General features: G+C 41.0%; 1 protein-coding gene across 2 annotated transcripts in view; it reads left to right on the forward strand.

The window, feature by feature from the left end:
* trpc4a (transient receptor potential cation channel, subfamily C, member 4a) overlaps positions 1–22,713 on the forward strand; it is a 104,249-nt gene that overhangs the window by 47,773 nt on the left and 33,763 nt on the right. The window contains exons 1-2 of one of the 2 annotated variants that reach the window (XM_033651816.2): positions 14,842–15,461; positions 22,165–22,394. In XM_033651816.2, coding sequence (XP_033507707.1) covers positions 22,236–22,394 — 159 coding nt within the window. In that variant the 5' untranslated portion in view covers positions 14,842–15,461; positions 22,165–22,235. Of the gene's footprint in view, positions 1–14,841; positions 15,462–22,164; positions 22,395–22,713 lie in introns of those variants that run through there. The other variant, XM_078172486.1, reaches the window with a different exon arrangement.

Genomic DNA, 22,713 nt, shown 5'->3' on the forward strand with positions numbered 1-22,713 from the left:
ACATGCTGCAATGATGCAATAATGAAGTCCCAGTGTTCTCAAACGAGATAGTAATGAAGTCCTTGTGTCCTCAGTGCTTCCTTATTTTTAAAGTGTTGGCTTGGTACTATTACTAATATTGGTCAACTATGTCAGCCATATCAAACTACAAATGTTATTAAGCGTAAATAAACAAGTTTAAACAATAAGAATTGATTAGGTGTTGTACCTTGTCCCCATTTATGTCAGGATTGGCTGTAGACTAGGCAGAGATGGCCCTCCCTAGATGACACATTAAAGTGTCCACAAACGAGGACAACAGTTCTACAAAGCCCGATTCAGACCAAAGATTTACGACAAGACGAGTTCAAACATGCACCTATTCACAATGCACTGTTCTGCAAAAAGCTGTCAGTTCACACCAATGCAACCAGATGAAACGCTGTATCATCACTACTGTATGCAACAACTCTCTGTACTTCCGTTCTGATTTCCAGTTTATCAGGCTTATTTTTGTGGCTGAATGTAATTTGTAGTTTCTTAAAATTTGAATGAGGATAGAGATAGCGAGATACTGGCTACAGTTGCATTTGTAGTAGTGATGAAACGGCAAAAAACTAACAAAGCGAGCATCAGATGGACTGTATTCATAATAAATAGGTCACAATAATATAAGTAAGCAGCACTCATTAGTTAGTCAAAGAGTGTGTGTGCAAGGGGATGTAAGCACATACAATGAGCAGTAGCAGCAACCCACCGTCTGACACTGGCACACAGTGAGGACCTGGCAGCAAGTCATTTTGACTTGACCAGCGGACTTAACTACAAGCTGATTGGCTGTAGAAACAGGTGGCGTGCCTTACATTCCAAAACCAGTTTCCAGCAATTTGACCAGCGGAGTTGCAGGTGACACCATCGGCCAACTTGAATCGAGCTCAGACGGCCAGTTAACACCGCTGCAACTTTTCTCATCTCAGCACGAATCTTTGGTCTGAACTGGGCTTAAGGTGAAGCAAACCCAAAACGGAGGGTCGCAGGAGGCTACTCTATTTCCAGCCTAGTACAACAACCCTTATGATCAACAGCCTGGCAGACAGCCAACCAAGCCCAATCAAAAGATTGCACAACACAGTTCACTTTACACTGATGCTATGTTTAGTCTTCAGGGCTGTGGGATTTGAGTGGATCGGTGCCCATTGACTGGAAAATGAAGGGGGAAAAAATAGAGTGATATCTTGTGTTAAAATCTGAGTTGACAAGCTGAAAGGGAGGTGGGAAGAGGGCAATCACAAAAATCAGTAGGTGTAGTGTTAGTTGGAGGAAAGTGACTGCATGTCTGTCAGACGCATAGACTGTATTAAGGAAGTGGTCATAGCCTCAGGCACTGAAAAGTGAAGCTAATGTGAAAGTGCCTCAAATCTGCATTCATTCTAAAGGCCAGCAGGGGGCGACTCCTCTGGCTGCAGAAAGAGGTCTGATTGTACAAAACAGCTGTTCCCAACTGGTGGGTCACAGGTACATTTTGAATGGACCGTAAGTGACTTGCAAACATATCGAGTTTGTAACAAACACACTATTTTAAAGTACAGTGAATGTTCAGCACAGAGCTTTTATGTTGAGGTGCCGTTTCCTGCTGTAGAGTGAGCGACTGTCAGACAGCTGCTTGACAGAGACAGTAAACTAGCTCGATGACATGGCCAAATGCAAGCATGACGCTGAACGTACATCCACATACCCACAGTGTGGACCTTGAACTCTTGACTAAGGAGAAACCTGGACCCTGTGGCTGGTATATAAGTCTACCTTCTTATTAATATCTCAGTAAATATTGTCCCAATGAGTTTATGGTTTCAGTTGCTGGTTTCAAGTCGTCTTCATAGGGCTAGGCAACAAAACAATAACGATAATTATCTCAACATAATTTTCCTTGATACAGACTTCGTAAGTGTTCGATAAATCCTCAACATATTAAACCACCTGTGCGCCCATAGAGGGGGGCCGTAATGCACCTTAAACACCAGTTGCCAGACCGGCCACCAATTTGTATGGTAACGTTATTACATTACAGCAACATTCAAAATGCTCATAAGGTTATTTTCAATGTTATTGTTTTGACCCCACATAACAGTGCGGAGCTGCCCCACGATTGACTTAAATTATGTTAGCTACGGCAGCTGTATAGTTGACTCATCTAATGCTAATGGTAAGTTAGCAAGTTAGCAAAGTTAGCGTGACTGACCAACAGGCTATTTCGTTAGAATGATATGACAAAGCGTGACTAAAGGTATCATGCATATGTGCATTTTGTAAATTATGGTCCCATTTAAGGTTAAATAGATGATAAAGCAAGGTATGCTTGAGGGTATGGCTACCTTGTGATTGACATGTTGCTACGTGTCAGTCAGGATGGAGCATAGTATCTAGTCAGATCCACCCCTCACTACCCTGCAGCTCCACCTTCTCGTCCAATTACGGTCCCTTCTGGCCCCAAAGAAACAAGATGGTGATGGCCAAAATGCCAAACTCAAGCCAATGGGTGACATCATGGTAGCAATGACCACTTCTTTTATTGAGTCTATGCACAGACACCACAAAAGCCAAGGTGGACACGAGGTAAAAAGAGACTCACAGAAAGTGTTTTACTCAAACCCCTCCTCTTTCTCACTTTCACTTCAGACCTGTCAACACCTTCACTCTTTGTCGTCTCTTTGTAGGTGTCTGAGTTGTACCTGCACATCGTCGGACAGCATTGCTCTCAAAAAGGCCTTTAGACTCCCCCATCTGGTCGCCCCCCTTGATAGAGGGGGTCAGACAGGAGTCAACACCTGGCTCTCCACCAGCTCCCTTGGGGCACGGAGGCTCACACATTAATTCACTGAAGTGAGAGGATCTGTCATCAAATCTAACGCACACACACACACACTGATGCCTAAAGCATACATGTGGGCACACCCTCACAGCTACACACACACCGGCACACTGAGCTGCATCTCGAGGGACAACAGTAGCCTTAGCAACAGGAGTTGTGCCAGTTATTTCTCCCCTCATTTCTACATTCTCTCTGAACACATGCTTTCAAATCATACTCAAAACAATTGAGGAAACAACAGTATGAAACGCTTTCAGACAACATTATTTTTTCATAGATTCTTACATGGTTCTGATTTGGGGCTCTGCAAGTGATTTCCTTATTTTGCTGCATTAATTTTAAATTGTAGCTCACTGATACTGATCTGACAATATCTCATAAATGCCGGTTTGCAAGTCTGAGAGAGTTAAATAGTTCTTCTGAGATGCTTTGGCACACTCACACAAGATGTTTTTCAGAGCCATTGCCATTTGTAGAGCAATTCAGATCTAAGTGGTTCCCTGCTTTTTATTTTCTTTTTTTAAACTCTACTTTATTATCTCAGATTTTGTCCTTGAATCTTTGCTCCACTGCAGGAAAAGACTTTGGACTGCTTGCCCCATCAATTAAAGGGATGACAGATAATTACAGACGGGTGCTTTCAAGCCTTCACTCCCTCTGATTTGCATGTGTTGGAGATTTGGGAGGAAATCAGCAGCAGGAGAAAATAGGAATCACACCTGCAGTGGAGGTGTGATTCAACCAAAATAACATAAGAAATGTGACGTTAAAGAGAAGCTACACATGCATAAGAAACAAGTATCTTTGCCGATTAGCTGCATTTCATCTGACGGTTTGCCAGAATTTAAACTGCAGCACGGTTAAGGAGGGGAGCCAAACCACTGAGCCACTATCTCTGGACTTTAATCACAGCACGTCTATTAAATGGAGTGAATAAATCAGGCAGTTAAAGAAATTTCATCCTTTTAAAGCATCCCAACAGCATCCTTAAAATAACTACTCGTGAAAGTGCATCTGAACAGGCTTGATTCATGTGTGTTTGACTCCACATATTGGTTTCTTATAAATGTGGCTTCATTAACGGCCCCTGAGTGATTTCTTTGTGTAGCAGTTCCTTGGTGGTTGTTCCCTGGTGTGGGCAGGACATGATAGACCCACCAGTAGAAATTGATGACAGAAAGAAAGAGTAAGGACACTGAGTAAATTAGGTCTAAGGGGGGTTTGATACCAGCAGAGGCTAATGTGTGTGTCAGTAGCCATGTGTCTATTAAGAACCTGCACAGTTTACAAAGTATAAATGATTGTCGATTACAGACAAAAGACATTAGATTAAAAGTGAGACAGGAAGTAGCTCCTGAGTTTGTAAAGACAACAAGCAAAACAGCCGGATTAGTTCAATATAATGAACAATAAATGCTAGAAAATAATGTCTGTTTTAATGATTGGAAACTAATTTACAGCAATCTTATATTGTCACAGCTATAGTGTTGCTACCAAAGATGAAAACTTCCTAATAACTCAAAATTGCCACAAAAAAACACAGAAAAAGTGTCTGAGAAAGTGGAAAGTTTTGCTGATCCCTATCATATAGTCGGGACGATTACATTGCCCTAGTGGTCACGCAGCCGGCCATGCTGAATCAGTTAAATGCTGATGCTGCAGGGCTGATATGAAAGCTACCCACACAAAACCTCAGCACATGAGCAGAGATTTGTGCTGCCACCACCAGAGAAATAAATTTGGTGTCCTGTTTTTCAGAGTTACCCAAACACTGGCACCGTCGGAAAGCTTTTTTTTTTCCCAGCAGTGGACTGTGCCAGTGAAATGCTGACAGTTTGCAAACAGAAACCACACACTGTACATAATATGAATTCTGACACAGTTTTTGAAGTTGGAAATAAATGTGGAAAAAGTGAATTTGTCATGAGGAGTATGACTGACTACTAAAAGTCAGGATGTGTTGGTTGCTGCGGCATCAATTTTGAGTCACTCAGAAGTCTCCCAACATTAGTGCAGTAAATTGCTGGAGTAACCCTTTCTTTCATTTTCAAGCATTCAGAAGCTGTGCTGAGCAATCAGTGATGTGTTGGATACTGAAGTGAAGAATTTGTAAAGACAATGTAAAAGCACCAGCTCTGCATTGCTGCTTGAATCACCCTCCCAGTGCATCATGGACAACAGACACTGAGCAGCTGCTGTTGCAAACCAGGTTTTTCAGCGTAGTGTTATGATGATTCAGTGCAGCTTGCTCATATAGTAGATTGTTTCTCTGCACTTTAATTGGTGCGAGGTAGTGTTTACAGCACAAGACCTCCAAATTAAATGACAAAATGCATCATCATGCTCCCCGACCGCCTCCTTACGCAGACTTTGTTTCTCTGTAATAATGACACCTGATTCTCATAATTACTGCAGCAGCTTGAGGGCTCTGACACATGAACATTAACATATGTTGTTTTGGGGCACTCATTGAAACAACTGATGCTGATGGTTTTTTTTGGGAGGACAGTCTCTTACAGTGTCATTAGAGGGGTTTGAGTTTAGCTGGTAATTTAGGATGACTACAGGGCATACGACAGATTTTCTTAGTTATTAAGAACAGAGACAATAAAAAGTAGGACCATAACAGCTATAACAGCTATAAACCAAATTATGCAAAATGAAGAAGCAGAAATTGTATCGCTGCATCATTAGGTCTAGTGAGTTTTACATGCGAGCCAAGTTTCAAACAAAAAATTTAACACTTTTTTTTTTACACTTTCTTTATTAGATTTTCAAGAAAAATAAAAAATACATAACTATATCAATACAAATATACACAAGACAAATAAATAATAATAATAATAATAATAATTATAAGATTAAAAATAATTAACGAAATTAAGATAAAAACATGTTTGAAAATTAAAAATAAATAAATAACAAGAAAAAGGTTTTAAAAAAAATATAAGAAATAAACACAAATAAAAAGATAAATAAAAAAACATTTTTAAACATAAAGATATATAAAAATAAAAACAAATAAATAAAAAAGATTTTAAACATACAAATATATAAAAATAAAAACAAACAAATAAATAAATAGATAAAAAACATTTTAAAACATAAAAATGTATAAAAAATAAAAACAAATAAATGGATAAATAGATAAATGAATAAAATTAAAATTTAATATATTTAATGATACATAAAAATAATTAAATAAAAATATTTCTCCCGCTGCTAGTAATCGCCAATGTCCAACTTCATCCCACTATACTGTCAAATGAAGCAAACTATGCAAGGCTTCCACCCTATTCCTAGTAGCCTATAAATGATCCGCAAATTCACTCAGCTGACCCAGTACACTTTCCACATCTGTATGGTTAAGATTATTGATCCCATACCTTTTTAAATAGTTCATGTTTCCTATATCTTTTAAACAATATATATGCAGGCAGTTCTTTTAACCATTTACCAATACTTGGTCTGTTTACATTTTTGCATGATAGTTCCATTAATGTTTTTTGCCTGTGACAGAGAAAGACATTAAGAGGTTTGCTCTTTAATTTATTCATTTTATTAAAGTAAAGTGATGCGCTTCAGTGTGTGAACGTATGCCAAAACATGTCTTCAGAGCAAAGGCTGCTCTTTTATTTTTCACCATCCTAAAGTTATTTTACTGTCAGCTGGGAAAGGCTTGACACCCTCTTACTGTTAACTGACTTATGTTAAAATACAGCCCCCTTTTCTTTTGCAAAGTAGCTCTAAAAGCAGACAGTAGACATTCAATTTAGCAGCAGGCCATTCCACTCTGTGAATTGCACAGCCGTGACAGATAAAGGGGAACGTGGGCATATAGATGTATTATGTTGTTTTGAACCATTGAGATTTCAAGGGCAACCACTTTGAGTCCTGACGATAATAACGTGGTTACTGCAAAATTAAAGGAGCAGCCGAGAGAGATGAAAAGACGATATGTCATTGCCTTTAAAGATTGGACATTAAAAATCCAGTTTTAATAACCCTGGTCTGTCATAATTTAATCTCTAGTTTTTAAAAAAGCATGATTAAAAAACAAATCAAAAGGAAATCATAGAGCGCCCTGCAAACATTTTGTGCCTTCATACAAGTAAGGAAAAAGTCTAGCATTGCATTAAATGTTACGTAAGCCAAAGATAACTGCTGTGTCCTTGACAGATCACTGCAGCGGAGTCAGAGCTGCTCTTTCATAAACGGTCAGCGTTAGTGAACATCCTGCACAGTAGCCCAGAGCTTGTGTGTACTGTCCTCAAATCTGTTTATTCTCTCTGGGGTCTGGAGAGTGATAGCCGAGCAGAGTGAGCCATTTCTGCTGCTGCAACCTGTGGTTCCCTAGGAAGAGCTGTTTACTCATCCTTGGCATCATTCACATAGTAGGCTCAAACTCCTGTGAAAGTGCAGATTGGAGAGTGTATCAGCATTACGCAGGAAATGGCTGTTAAAAGTCACTGGAATTTATACTCACAGTAGTGTATTTATGTCCACAAACAAATGGCTATTACTCACAGGATATGTAGCTGGAGGATCTAGGCTTAAAGGAATACATCAACCCCCAAATAATCCTGTGTATATCAGTTACTCATCCTGTGTTACGTATGTCAAATTTAAAAACAACCAAACGACTGCATATAAAAACATCCGTCACACAGCTGGTGCAGTATAATCCAAGCCTGTATCCAGTCGGATGCTCTAGGGCTGGCCCCTAATAGTCGACCAAATGTTAGTCGACCAGGAAGGTCATCAGTCGCCAAGATTTCTATGGGTCGCTAAGTTGCAGAATTACAAAACAAACACAAACATAAAACTCTATTAGGAGCTGTGCCTTGTCAAAATAAATAAGATTTTAGTGCAGAGCTACTCAGAGCTTATGTCCCATCGACAATAGGCCTACACACTTATAAACAGCGCCTGGAAGAAGATCAGCTCTGCCCTCAGGATTTCAGGTAAATAGGCTATACGATGCTTGTTAAGGTTGCTTAGCAACCTCGGACACAACCTGCCGTCAGGCTCTTGAAAGCTGGCACAGAAAAGGCACAAGATTAGTGCCCAGCACCCAACCTTGCATTTTCCACACGGTTAAAGATGCAGCATGTGTATGGCCCCTAATTTCCAGGGCTGGTACCTGCAGTTATCACACAGGCTCGTTAATAACATGTCGAGCAGGAAATCCAAAGTGTGAGATCATTTTGAGAAGGTGAAGGACGAACCCAAGGTGATATGTAAACTCATCTTCACTGGTCGACTACAAACATGACGTATCATCTGAAACATGAAAGTAGTAGTGATGGGCAAAGCAGTTCTTTAGGTGTTACTGAATCACTAGAATCACTTCAATAAAAAGATTCATTCAAAAGATTCGTTCACCGAATCAGTCAGTGCTTGGCGGGAGGAGCCCTGACTGTGTACTGCATAGTCCGACTCACTGAACTGATACACGGCTGAGCTGCTGCTGCGTCTGCCCTGCACTGGTGAGTCTCATTACTGGCCAGCCTAACGTTTTAAGTTTGTTTATCTGGAAACTAAGTCTGTTAAAACAATGGGGAGGTGTGAGATTGTGTTCATGTGGCTTGACTCCTGGCTACATTAGCCGTTAGCTTGGAGAAAACAGTCTCTATGAAAGTGTATCGCTGAGAAGAAATGATTTGAATCACTCAGGGATCGGGGTTACGTCATTCACAGAGTGATTCATTCCCCGAGTGATTCGTCACGTGGTAGGCAGTCCCTCCCTGCACCCAGGCTGTCTCGCGACTCGCGAGTGTTTCATCTTTCGCACTGACCGAATCGGCAGTTCCACTCCTGGTCTGCACGCTCGCTGCTGAGCTCAACTGAACTGAGAAATGAACGAATCAGTTCTGGAAGTGATTCAGTTCAGTACTTTCACTCAACAGATTCGTTCTTTTGAATGATTCATTCGCGAATGACACAACACTAGAAAGTCTACATTCCCATTAGCCACTTAGCACAGTCGTTACTGCTTTGCCAACAGTGTCATTAACAGGCAGCTCGCTCAGTGTGTGACGTGCACTTGTAGATAAAATATAGGCCTATATTAATGAAGGTTCATTAGTACGGTTTTGTATTTCTCTGTAATGTAGCACAGTGTTAACAATGTTACTGATACTATTCTTTCTCACACCTTCAACTCAAACCATTGTGTTGCCCCGCCCAAAATATATCATATAATAATTAAATTAATATCATATACATGCGGGCGACTAGTCGACTAATGGCCCTAAATGACGACTACTGGTCAAATAGGAAAACTCTTAGTCCTGGGCAGCCCTAGTATGCTCAGTACTTTGGGGTTTGCATCGGCAGAGCAGAGTGTGCGGTTGGGAGTGTGATGATGGAGTAGCTCAGACAGGTAGGGTGGGGCCTGGTTAGTGAGGGCTTTGTATGTTTTGAGGAGTATTTTGAAGTGGATTCTCTGGGGGATGGGGAGCCAGTGGAGCTTATGGAGAACGGGGGTGATGTGGTCACAGGTGCGAGAGTGGGTGAGTAGCCGAGCAGCAGAGTTCTGGATGTACTGGAGCTTATTGAGGGTTTTTGAAGATGAGCCATAGAGTAGACTGTTGCAGCAGCCCAGACGGGAGGTGATGAAGGCGTGGATGAGGGTTGCTGCAGCTGAGGAGGAGAGGGATGGACGGAGGTGGGCGATGTTCTTGAAAGAATGTGTTTAATGTGCTAGTTGAAGGAGAGGAATTGATCGAAAATGACGCCAAGATTTCGGATGTGAGGGGAGGCGGATAGTGTACTAAACAACTAACTGCAAATACAAAATATTGCACACTTTGTACAGACGGAATTTATTATCATATGAATTAAGAGGCCATCTGTGCATTTCCATACAATGAAAACTTTGTGCCCTGGCTGCTCTCCATGTGATCAACTTATACATGGTTATGTAATGCCGGCCAGATTACGGTTGTTATCAGCATAGCACAATGTTTTTTCGACCATACGTGCAGAATGTTCGGTGTTTACATGTGTTTCCCCTACATTATTCATCTCTTGTGCATTAACCCTTGATAATGTTTTTTATGTTCATGATTAGGCAACTTGGTGAACTTGAAGGAATGATCATGGTTTTGGTGAAATATTAAAAGTTAACAGTGTCTCTAAGTATGGTATGTTTTTAATTAAGCCACAATCTTTGACAAACCTCAAACAGTGTTTTTGCAGCCTGACAATACAATGAACCCTGGTCTTATATGTCAAAGCCATGCATTTTATAAGCCTAACCATCCACCCAGACTTCCTCCCTGCAACTTCTGTGCAATGTAAGGTTGTCACACATGATGGATTAGAAAACAAAACATAATCCAAGCAGCAATTACCTTTCCTACAAAAGATATTTGGCAAAGCAAATTAGTTTTACACAAAGGGAATTAGATGACCCCCCTCCTCGTCTGACTGTGAACCCAAAAAGAGGAAAAGTCGTCTCTTTGTTCCTCCTGTCTTTTGCAAAAAAGAAATGTCAAAAAATGAAATGCAGCGCAGGTATCAGCAGTGACAGTACAATATGAAGACACAGGAGTAAATCATCGCCCTCCACTGTGCATTGCGGAGGAAATGTTCATCCTCTTTTTTGCTCATTTTTGCGTACTGTATCAAATGTGAACTGTGTGTCAGGGAGCCAGGGTGGCAGTCTCAGCCTCAGCGCTTCTCCAGGGAGGATGGAGACAGATCAATTTTAATTACCCAGTAGCTTCTCAGAGAGCATGAGAGTAATGGGGATTTAAACAGCTCAGATGGCCACAGTAACCTCAGGGAACCCCTAGAGCCACAGACAGAAAATATAGCACGACTCCCACAGATGCACCCAGAAGAAGAAAAAACAAAAAGAGGGATTATGAAAACCTGTAACTTATATAATCATGATGTTGACAGGGGCACTGCCTTTTCAAAAGTCTATACATGGCGTGGTGAAACTTCATGAAAGGGTGACTGATTATTCTCAGAAGCGTAGGACAGGATGAGGACGGCACTGCGTTTCCATGGAGATAAAAGAAAAACTCTGGGTTAGAGCACAAGTTTAGATTTCAGGGAACACACACACACAGGCTACCTCTGTAACAGGGAGCAGTCCAACTCTTTGTTAAGCTTTCAACAAAAGTGGGTTTAACCTGCGGCTGTGTGAGAGAGTGTGAGGCAGAGATAGGAACAAGAAGAAGGGGGGAAGACGGACGGACGGGGGGCGACTGCAAAGGCAGATCACTTCCAACTGGATGCTCGTATTGGAATAGTGGGCTTGTTTCTTTACACAGACTGAGAGGGTGCCTGTTGGCTTTGTAGCTGCAGAGACAGCTTGCTGCACACATCGAGTCTCCTCTTACCTTGATAAGGACGGCGCCATCTGTTAAAAGTCATGCAACTCTTAACTACAGGGCGTCTCGGCAGTTGTTCATAAACAGGCATCTGTAGAAACACCCCTTTTGGGTGAGAAGGTACTGCGCTACAGTTCAGCTCTGAGAGGGCTGGAGCAACAACCCCAAAAGCTCCAAAATGTGCTGCAGCAGCTGAATAGTTTGCAAAAGAAAGTCTTATCAACAAGCGCAGCACTGATGCAGTGTTTATACCCACTCTGCAATATGCTGTAACAAGTGAAACTACACTGCATTTCTGATAAGGGGAATTCACCATCATCCGGCAACTGTTACGTAAAAATAGAAAAGGAGCCCCTTGTGTGTAAATCCCCTCGCTGCGGTAGTCGGACTGCTTCCCCTCCATGCAAAATCATATCAACCAGTGCAAGAAATGCTACCTTTACTGTAACAAAGGCTCTCCGCTGTCATGAGCCAGCTTTAAGAAAGTGGATAAATCATTGTAAGTGAGGCTAGTGGAGTTTACTGTTTTACACTCTCTCCCCACATCACATCAGATGTTGTTTAAATGTCTACTCATATCAACCCCCCTTTAAAGGCCCTTTTATGGGAGAAGAATTAGCTTCAGGGACTATTTTTAGAATCACTAACGTTTTCTGATTTCTGACCTGTCAGCCAAACAGACTCTATTCTTCAGTTTAAAGATTATTTAAATGTGCTCTACATATACTCCTGAGCTTTTGTTAAGAAGCACACACAGAGAAAAGAACAAGCAGAGAGTTATTGAAGTAGTACTTTAGCTTAATTGACTATTGATTATCATGTCTATGTCTGCAGGCATCACTTATATGTCACATTAATTTAAATCTTAGGTTTTAATTTCCTACCTGCCCTTCTGCATCAATGCACTGCTGCCTTGAATGCCTGCAAGTATGTGTTCCCTAAATCAGTTTGATCGGATTAACTAATGTAATTATTGACCCTCAACGAGAAGTGTTCTTTGTTATAATGATATACTAGATGGTAATAATTCTGAATGAACCCAATACCAAAAGACAGGGGAGATGCAGAGAGCCTCTGCACCCAGGAGGAGCCTCCATGTGGGATTCAAGCCCAGTTTCAGGGAACCCTGCTATCCCATGAGTGCAGCCATTTAATATGACTCCATAGTGTGCATCAAAGAAATTAGCAGCACAGGGACATGAAGCCTTAAATTATTTTTTAATTAGAAAATGCCTCAGGAGGCAGCCAGAATTGCATAGACCAGGGAGAGGCTCTTTCATTTTTTTAATGATTAAATCAGTATGTGTTGTGCATACACATTTTTGACCATAGCATTAATTTCTGTTTATGATTGCAACACAGAACAATAATTATACGTAGTACACCGACAAATCTATCCTCACACAAACATACGTTCCAGTATCAGAAGCAAACACTGACTAATCACACCAGAATAAATGTTGGCTTTGCATGTTACTGCAAACTGCAGCTATGTGTATTTGTATGTTATTATGTGGCAGATATGTTGAAACTTTACATTTCAACAACACTGTGGTTAATGTGTGGTAATGTTTAGGCACAAAAAGCACTTGGTTAAGGTTTGGAAAAATCATATTTTGTTTCAAAATAGTTTTTGGTGGCAATATCTACACAGGAAAAGCAGCAGTGGCTGGCTAAAAAACAACAATTTTTAGTGGCACAATCATTGCTGGAATTGTCTCCCTGAACAACAGCTGGTGTTTTGGTTTGCTGATCTTGAAGAATGGTCTGTCTGCAGCTTGGCAGTGGCCTCACCTAGATGCCACGCCATCCGCTATCCGCTATCCGCAAATTCAGTTCATATACATGCAGTCACAACTTCGTCACTTCAGAGAGTTTGATGTGATACGTATGAAAAGTACAACTGGAACATATTCGTGGTTTGCAGAAACGTACCATGCAATGCCAACATTTTCTTCTGGCGACTGGGCCGGTAATCAAAGGCTCACCATATCCAAAAATCTGTCCCCGGTGACATTTCAGTGCGACTGGAAACTGCAGTTCAAACACAAGTTCTGCCAACATAAACTTACACACAAACACACACACAGACAAGATACAAGGAATGAGTCTGGCCTGGAGACTATAAACATGTCAAAGGACATTCAGCAGCATTACACACTATGAGGAAGAATTTACAACATCAACAGACCTGTAAGTATAACAGAGGGGGAAAGAGGGAGACAGTTGGCATGTTATTGACCTATGATCAGTGAGCTGATTCGCTGTTGGGAGAAATTAGTGAATAAACAGTGACACATAATTTGACACCAGGCACGTACAGTGTGTCCAGACCACTGATGAATACGTCGGAGTGGATGGAAGGTGTCCTTGTCACTTCTCTCCCATATTCAGTATGCATCACATCAACTCACTCATAACACAGTGGATTGGATTTTAGCTTGATAAAGTGATAAACGCATACAGTTTCCTTTGTTAACAGCCTGAGATGTCAATAGTGTTTCTCAGATTTTCCCGTTCAGTCAGTCTACTTCTCACTGTCATGACATGTGCATTCATCATACATTTCCTGATACAGATTCCTTTGAACCGAAGCTGCTGGTTGACAGTATTTTGCACAATGTTCAATATCTTTAAACATGGTCACAGTAAGTATTCATTGTTAAATCAGAGAACTGTATTGTGGTCAGGGTGGAAAAGCCTCCAAAGCAGAATTTAACTTGCTCCTGAAACCTGGCACCTCTTAGTCTACTCATCTAGTGGGCCGGATTGGACCCCTTGGCGGTACTTTCTGGCCCATGGGCTGTATGTTTGACACCCCTGATCTCCAGCAACCACACAATTTACAGCCTGCAAGTCAGATTTGGTGCAGAATAAGGTGTTGGGTGGCCACCAACCATTCTCTAATTCACAAAGAAAATAAATTGACTCACTTTAGGAGTTTTTGTCTTGTACTTTGAATGTTAATAAGGTGCCAGAGTGCATAAAAAACATCAAAATAGAGCTTGTTTATCAAAAAAGTGCCAGAGGAGGAACCAGTGAACCCTCAAACAGAGGTCTTGTCTTGGCTAAACCCCGAATGTCCTTAAATCCTAGAAACGCCTCAGCAAATGCAGAAGGTTAATTCATTTATACTGAAAAATATTGATTTTTGTTTATCATTAACTGGCTCCAGGCCTGCTGTTATTTTGCAAAAGTGGCCCTCACATAAAGCAGGTTGAGTATCCCTGCCCTGCAGTATTTTTGGCTGATTATGTTGTTTTCACTGGATGACTAATGAATAAAAGTAAAACATTATGGTTTCACATAAGAGTTGAGTGCAGAAATGTATCTTATTATCTGTTTTTAACGTCTCTGATTAAAATTTCCATGCTATATTTTAATTTTTGAATAATTTTACTGGTTTCCAATGTATATTGAAAAGCTCAAGTTGTTTATAATGCTCTTAGAATAATCCGCACCATAACTTCCTCTCTGTTTCTTATCTTGGATGGCATTCCTGACACAAGCAAAGCTAAATGGGAAACTGAATCTTATGTTAAGTGTCATCTTAATTTGTTTGAAGGAGAGGCTGGATGTCTGGCTCAGTTGCTTGTTTAGATGATTTCCCCCCCTCTTGCAGTGCCACAGTGCTCAATGCGTCTCCAAGTGCGCACGACCAGTTTGCAGCAGCGCTCCGCAGACCGCTTGCCAGGCATCTGGCCGCTCTGCGTTTATTCCTGGAGGCGCTGCTTTTCGCTCAATCTTCCCCAACAGGTGGATAAGTCGAGTGGGAAAGAACATCGGTGAAAGCATTCACCCTGGGGGAAACTGGACGCGTTGCTGAACCAGGTGTAATCCACCGAGGAAACTTGGTTGTCGCTTATTTTCGTCTCCAGGATTTGTTGCGCGGTGAGCTGAATGCGGTGTGCGCCGGTCTGCGTTTTTTTCCCCCCTCAGATGGAACCGAATGGAAGTCGTGATGAAAACTGACTGGATGTACAGTGGGGATACTGTCAAGTCTCCAAAAAATGAGAGGGGAGAATGCAGACTAGACTAAAAAGACGGACTGGCATCACAAGGCACCAACACATTAACAGGGTCTTCATGCAGATCCACACTGCAGTTTTCACATTTGGATGAAGCCAAATTCAAGAAGTTGAGGCGAATGAATTTTTTAGAGCTTTAAGCATTTGTTTGATTAGTCCTCATGTGGTCTCGGGATATTATCCAAAGGAAGAACATTGATCTCCATGGGCGAAGTTCCAATGCCCAACATCCCACAGGTTAGTTATTTGCTCAAATTTTGTCTATAAAAGGCTTTTTCACGCTGGAGGAGAATACCGTAAAGATTAAAGATGTTACTGTGTGTGCACCCGCAGATAAATAAAAGAAGAGCCCCCTTCTTTTATTTTCACAACCGTTTTTATTTTCATCGATGCTATTCCCTGGAATCTTTCTCTCGCACACAAACACAGAAATAAAAATGTCAAAATCTCACCTGTGAGTGTACGCAGGCGCCTTGCACTACAGCTGCAGTCTGCCAGTTTCCACAGACCTGTTGTCGTTAATTAGTGAATGCTGACAATTTAATGTTTGCTTTACTGCCATTGTAAACACAGGACAGGCTTCTCTAAATGGGCTTCATGGTCCACTGGAAAGCTCGTCCACGCAGTGTGTGTGCTGTCTAATCAATACAACTTTCAGAATTAAAAGGCATTTTACTCAACATATTCCTTGCCATCACACTTGAGTGGTGCCGCACGCTTTGTGCAGGGAAACAGCTCAGATTGTCTATTTCTAAATCTTGTATTGATTCCAGGAAAGTGTGATTATACCAGAAGAAAGGGGCCCTCTGCACAGAAGGATGAGTGTTTGTGTTTCAATAATAGCACACAGATATCAGCAGATCCACAGATCTTGTGCTGGTGTTTCTGCATGGTGGCAAGCCTTACTTTATAGCTGCTGTGTTTTGGGGCAAGGTCTGTGACAAGTTCGCAATCAGCAGTAACACCAGTGTTTTTATTTTTTATTTATTTAAACATCACGCAACAGCATTATAAGCACAGCAAACATATGGCCAAGGTGACATCACCCATATAGGACAGCATGGGATGTCACCTGATATCGAAGACATCTGTCAAACAAGCACTAAAACATATGTCTTTTAATAAACTAAATCATTGACACTAGTTATGGAAAACATACTTTAAGAGAGAAAAATTAGGCTTTTTGAATAGAGTTGAATGTAATATTTAAATATATTTAAAGGAGCAGTGTGTAGGATTTAGTGGCATCTAGTGGTGAGGATTGCAAATTGCAGCCAGCTGAAACTTCTCCCATGTGCAAAGCATGAACTCCCGGTTAAAATTTCATCAGTGTTCATTGTTCAGGGGTTTTTTATCAAGAGCTGAACTGTCTCCAGAGGTCTCTTCCTCCCCATAACAAATTGATCAGGATGCATAAAATGACTAAAACTGTGTGTACGTACAAAGACACAAATACGCATACACTTTGTTTTTTTTATCAGATTATAAAGCTCTGCGTACACCTGATTTTGTTTTATAAATCTCGATCATTGTGGCACTGGGTGCACGTGCACAAGCCTCATTTCCACACCCACAGTTTGCCATAAATGGGTGTAAAATTGCCCTCAAACGTGTTAACATAATAATAATTGTGCCCCTCCACCTCTTGTTAGACCTGTCAGTGACTATGACATATCGACAAGGTTCTCCAGCAGTGCCAGGGCAGCTGAAATTACACACAGCTGTGACAATTTTTTATCACATTTCTGCTAACCATCGTAGCGGTAAAGTTTCCATCATTATGATTATTAAACATTGGAAGGACGGTTAATGATTCATACAAAGTACACATGTTCAGACTTTTACAAAGTGCTCCACAGGATAACATTAAGCAATTACAGGGAGATAAGTGTGAATAAAAATATTATGGAATGTATCACACAAAGTATTTAAAAATTACTTTAATAAATGATTTTGATTGATGTTTTACAGAACGCCATGCAGCCTGCAACACGTTATCTATCTCGAGTGAGGCCTGCGAGCAAGTTCAGGCAGTCTACTTGAGTTGCACTCATTCATACACACAGATCATACGTCATCCACCATATGTTATCTACAAAACACACCCTCCCTTTGCATAGGCTATGCTGCTGCTGCCCTGCATCAGTACTGCTGCTTGCTCTTTCAGTGCCACCTCCACCCCAGCATTCACCTGTCGGCTCTGGCCAGGGGGGAATATTTAATCATCACTCCACAATATCTCATAGACATATCTTCGGGGAGCGATGAAGCTGGAGTCTAGACGCCAAACTCTAACTTTGTTCTGCATTTAAAACGTGAGTTGTTTGACTGAACTTATATTTAAGGTGCTCTTTATCATATCACCGGCAGCTGTCTCGGCAAAAAGTGCGTGTGCGCCTGGTCGGAAGAATGCGTGAGGTGCCCACTTTCTCTCACTGCACATTCTTCGATTATAAACACCAGTTTATGTGTAGAAGAAAAGGTGTATGCATGGTTTTTGTGTGTACACACGTTTATGCATCTGGCCCCAGGAGATTAAAAACAGTAAAAAATACTGAATAAAGTAGTTTCACGTTAAAAATTTGTGTTTTTTCGACACTGTTTGGCTCATCGCTGAGGGGCTACTCTGACGCGAAAATGCAAAGGGCCCTCTCTAGAGCCAATGTTTGTCCATTCTGGGCTAGAAACATGCTGCTGCAACATGGTGGACTCCATGGAAAAGGACCCGCTCCCTATGAAAATATAATTGTCTTATTCTAAAGTACCAAAAACACGACAATTCTTATTTTCAGGTGATTATACACTAAAGAAAACACATTTCTTATATTCTATTTGTGTCAGTATATCCCACTAAATCCTCCACACTGGACCTTTAAATCATCATTTTACTACTTTTATGCTGTTTGATGACGGCCTTTGTTGTCCCATCCAAGACCTACTGTTACTGAGTCTAACTTACTGGAGTACATGCATGCTCTCTCCATAGTGCATCATTTTTTACCCTCTAAGGACTGAAGTCATTCAGTGTTTGTGACTGCAGGGTCCCCGTGTGGCCAGTTCAGAGGTATTTTTGATTCAAAGTGAAATTGTTCCACAAAAGGCTGTGGCAATATCAAACTAATGCCCGAGATCTCAAATGAGGTGTGAAACCTTGCTGCCAAAAGGGCTCACCAGTAGGAAAAAGTTCTCAGTGGAGCAAATCTTTCTTTTTATGATGATTTATTGAAGTTCTTTTCCTTCATGGAGCGTAATTAGAGGGCACCAGAGAGCATTTCTACAGCAGCAAAGTGGCGCCTTGAGTGTAAGAGGAGATGACATGTGACATAATGGGGGAAAAATGTTGCTTAGGAACACCGGCTGACAGTGAATTGCATGTTGTTCCTTTGATATGCACTACTTTGGTGTTATTAACTTGCATTTCAGACGTCTTAAATTCTTGCTCCTGCAGCTCATCAGGCTGGGGGAACCTCAAGGCTGCTAGTTCAAAACCTGGACAATCAGATTATTGCTTAGCACCTGCCTCAGAAAATTACTGCTTAAACTTGAAGATGAAACAGTTTGGTCTGAAAATGTATCACATTAACTCAGTTAAATGAACAGTTTTACACTTTTTTTTTTTTTTTTTGCATTTTTGGCTCATGCTGAGAGTTAGATGAGATGATTGCGGGATACCTCTCTCATGTTTTTAAATATGAAGCACATAACCTCCAAAACCACCTTTGTACCGATGAAACAATCAAGATATATCAAGTTCATTTGTGAGCTTTAGAGTTTCTGTTAGACGTTTCTTTTTGACAGAGCCAGGCTAGCTGTTTCCCCCATGTTTCCAGTCTTTATGCTCAGCTAAGCTAATCCCTGCTGACTTTATATATGTATACCGTAAACTTCAATTAAAGGCCTAGTCCCAATTAAACACCCAGTCTCTTTTACTAGCCGAATAAAGGCCTGTCTCAACTGGACGCTTGGCCTGGTTGCCAAGCTGTTCATTTTATAGAAGCTCTTTGGATGTATGAAACAGGATTGTTGAGCTAGCTAGTTAGCTGTTTAGATGACACAATATAAATGTTTAAACATTTGTCAATATACTGTAGAGATGATAGAGATTGTTAGCTTGGTTCATTTCATTTCACTAAAACCATGAGCACCAGAGAAGATCCTCAGTCATTCAGATTTACCGGCATGACGAAAAAACAAGTGGTGACTCCCTTTTTCTGAAGCTGTCATAAAGTCAGAATATATGTCCATTCCTCAGTTACCTGGTAAGTCATTAGCCAGCTGATCCACTAATCAATCAAAGTGTTTTTCAAAAAAACTAATCCAAGTTATGAATATTGTTTTAACAGGATATGGTGGTGTTGTGTAGGTATGCTGGATGCTGTTATCCTCAGGTGCCGTAAAAGAGTGCCATAACAAAACACATAATTGATATGTCATTCAAAGCCTAATTTTTATGCAAGTAATATTCATACTAGTACAAATAAACAATTTCAATGTATTCCCCATCTTTGCTGAGCAACAGTTTCGTGTGAGAGGAATTAAAGGCCTGTCCCCAAATATTACATTCTTTAAGCAAATAATAGCCCAGGCTACCAATCGAAGTTTTTAGTATTTCCCAAAGCTCTGTCATACCTAAATGACAGAATAAGTTTATCTCCACTGATTTCCAAAACAACTTATATTACTTTTCTGGAAGTCGCAGTTTGAAACACATCCGTAATGTCATGAAACGGTTGCAGTCGCTACCTTGTTATTAAAAGTCAACCTTGACCTCAGGACATGAACAGCTGACTCCTGGGTGAAAGTCCTGTGTATTTTAACAACACATTCTCACTCCAACATCGTCACATACTGACGTTTGGTCATGGACTTTCCACGTCCACATTCAACGTGCAAGGTACCCTGGGTGCGTTGGTTGTTGGCGTTGTTGGAGTGTCAAATTCTGCCTGTTACATGCATTGTCAAATACACTTCCCATTTTCACAGGAAATTTAATGTTTACATACAATCTCTTTCAAAGTAAACGCACTACGTCAGTACAACACGACAAATTTTTTTCCTTCAACAACAAACACATTGTGTGGTTTAGGCAACAAAAACAAGTCGTTGGGTTTAGGAAAAAGGCTTTAGAATCTTACGGGACGTGAACACTGCTCTCTGGGGTGAAAGTCAATGTTTGTTGGACCCGCCCACCCCACTCAGACCTTTGCCGCCTTAAATTTTGTCCTCGTTCCGCTGCGTTTCCCCCTGACACCATTGGGCGCCATTAAACTAAAACAGCAACTGGCTGCATATCATGCCAACATTAAAGGACACCTTTTTTTGTCAGTTTCTCACTGCCCAAGTGCCAGATTTCAATGACCTCGGAGTGAGACTGGGCTCATTTTAACCTGCCCACTTTATAGGGTCTTCTTTGACATTTGTACATTATGCGCCCTTTGTCGCTTTTTATGCTACGTCACGTCACTTCCTCCTCTGATCGTGAAATAATTACTGTGGTTACTAGAGGGCGCCACCTTACAATAAACTTAATGTATGGGTCATAGTACGCTGCTTGCATCAATCACCTATCTAACTCACAGCAAGAAAGCAAATATGCATAGTTTCCCAAATGTTGGACTGTTCCTTTAACAGTGCTATTTTCGAATACAGAGCTTTGGGCATATCACACATAGTTTTACACATATTTATAAATTAAATTGCTGTTTTTCCTCTTGCTCTTATAAACTAATTGGGCTGCCGTGAGTCTGTTAATCCACTCATTATTTATTGAACAGAGACACAGAGCAGTAATGAGTTGTCCTGAGACAGACGAGAGAGAGGGGCGCATTACGGACCAGCTACATGAACTCCTTTCTTTTTTTATATTTAGTAACATGTAACCTTTTCCACTTTATCTTGTTTTAGTGGTTTTAGTCAACTGTTTTATCCTTCACCATCTCCATCTTCTGCACCTCCTGTTTTCCTGTCGTCTCGGAGCCCGCTGTGGTTTTAAATCCTCTCAAGAGCATCAGAAAAACAACCAATCCCTTGTGTTTGCATTCACTTTTTTGTGCATCTGTTCAATGGTTATAGTCAGCCCACTGCTGATAATGGTTTTAGAATGAGCTCATTATAACGGTTGCATAGTTTGAGGAGGTCCAGATACAAATAAACTCTTTTTTAGCATTAACCTGTCACAAAATCAATTTTCAAATGCTGCTTATTCATGTAATTGTAAACACAATTTCCTCATCTTGTATTCATGGTCAGTGTTTTATTATGACAGTGTATTTGAAGATCTCACCACTGCCAGATTCCAGAGAACCAAGAGATCTGGACTGTTGCCTTGTTAGGAGACAATCGCTACACAGTGTCACCGTGTCACTGTGAAGGCTCGTTTCTGTAAAGCTGCACAGTGCTTGAAGCATCATTTTGCTGTCACCAGGCAACTGCTAAGTCAGCTGATGCTGATCAATTAGGGGGCATCACTAATGACATTAACTGGAGCCATTAGTAACTCAAGAATTAAAGATGTTACCATCCATTTCAGCTGCAACACTTAAAGCCGGATGCGGTAGAAACAACCACTGCTGATGTTTCCTCTGTTTTTCTTGTTTAGTGTAGAGTGTTTGTCAGTGTTTGGCATGTTCAAGGTCCAAGGTCAAAAAAGATATCTCTTATAAAGCATATTTAGTGATGTAAACATTGTGTCTGTTATCGTTTGGGAGGCTTATCTGCAAAAAAATATGTTTAAGAAGAGAATTAAATTCATAAAGTTTGAAAATGTGTTGAATTATTTTTACTTTAGACTTTTTTCTCCACCCTTATCTCTCTATGTCTGTATAATCCTCTCCTCTCTGCTCCCATCCTCTCTTCCTTTCCTCCTCATCTTTTCTTGTGAAAGTCAATACCAACAACAAGTGGCTCCTTCTTATAACACCTTTGCTCGTGTCCCCTCTAGTGTGAACTCCCCCAGCTTGGCAGCAGCTGTAGCAGTGTTTGCAGAGTGCTGGTAAGCTGAAGCCCAGGGAGATGTCACAGCTGTACTATCGGCGGACTGACAGCTCCTCGTACCGGGACCGCATCCCGCTGAGAATTGTGCGGGCCGAGTCGGAGCTGTCACCTTTGGAGAAAGCCTACCTCGGAGCTGTGGAGAAGGGGGACTACGCCAGTGTCAAACAGGCTTTGGAGGTGCGTTTCTGTGTGTGTGTGTGTGTAAGTGCTTGGAAGAATGGATGATTTGTTTGTAAAATGGATGAATGAATACAGCCTCTGAAACTCTAAATTATGTCTGGATAAATGAGTGGAAATTAAAGCCTTAATCTAATTGGATTGATTTAGAAGAGATTTTGGGCAACATGTGCAGACATGTTTATTCCATACTCATTGCCAATAACATCTGGGGTGTTTACTTACCTTGACAGGTGTCAGACTTTTAGCAGACACAAAATATTGCTAGAGACCAGCTGTTCGGTAGTTTCACTGCACCTGCAGTGCCCAAAATGATGCC

Source organism: Epinephelus lanceolatus, chromosome 11 (assembly GCF_041903045.1).
Source record: "Epinephelus lanceolatus isolate andai-2023 chromosome 11, ASM4190304v1, whole genome shotgun sequence".
In the NCBI taxonomy this organism is placed as follows: domain Eukaryota; kingdom Metazoa; phylum Chordata; class Actinopteri; order Perciformes; family Serranidae; genus Epinephelus; species Epinephelus lanceolatus.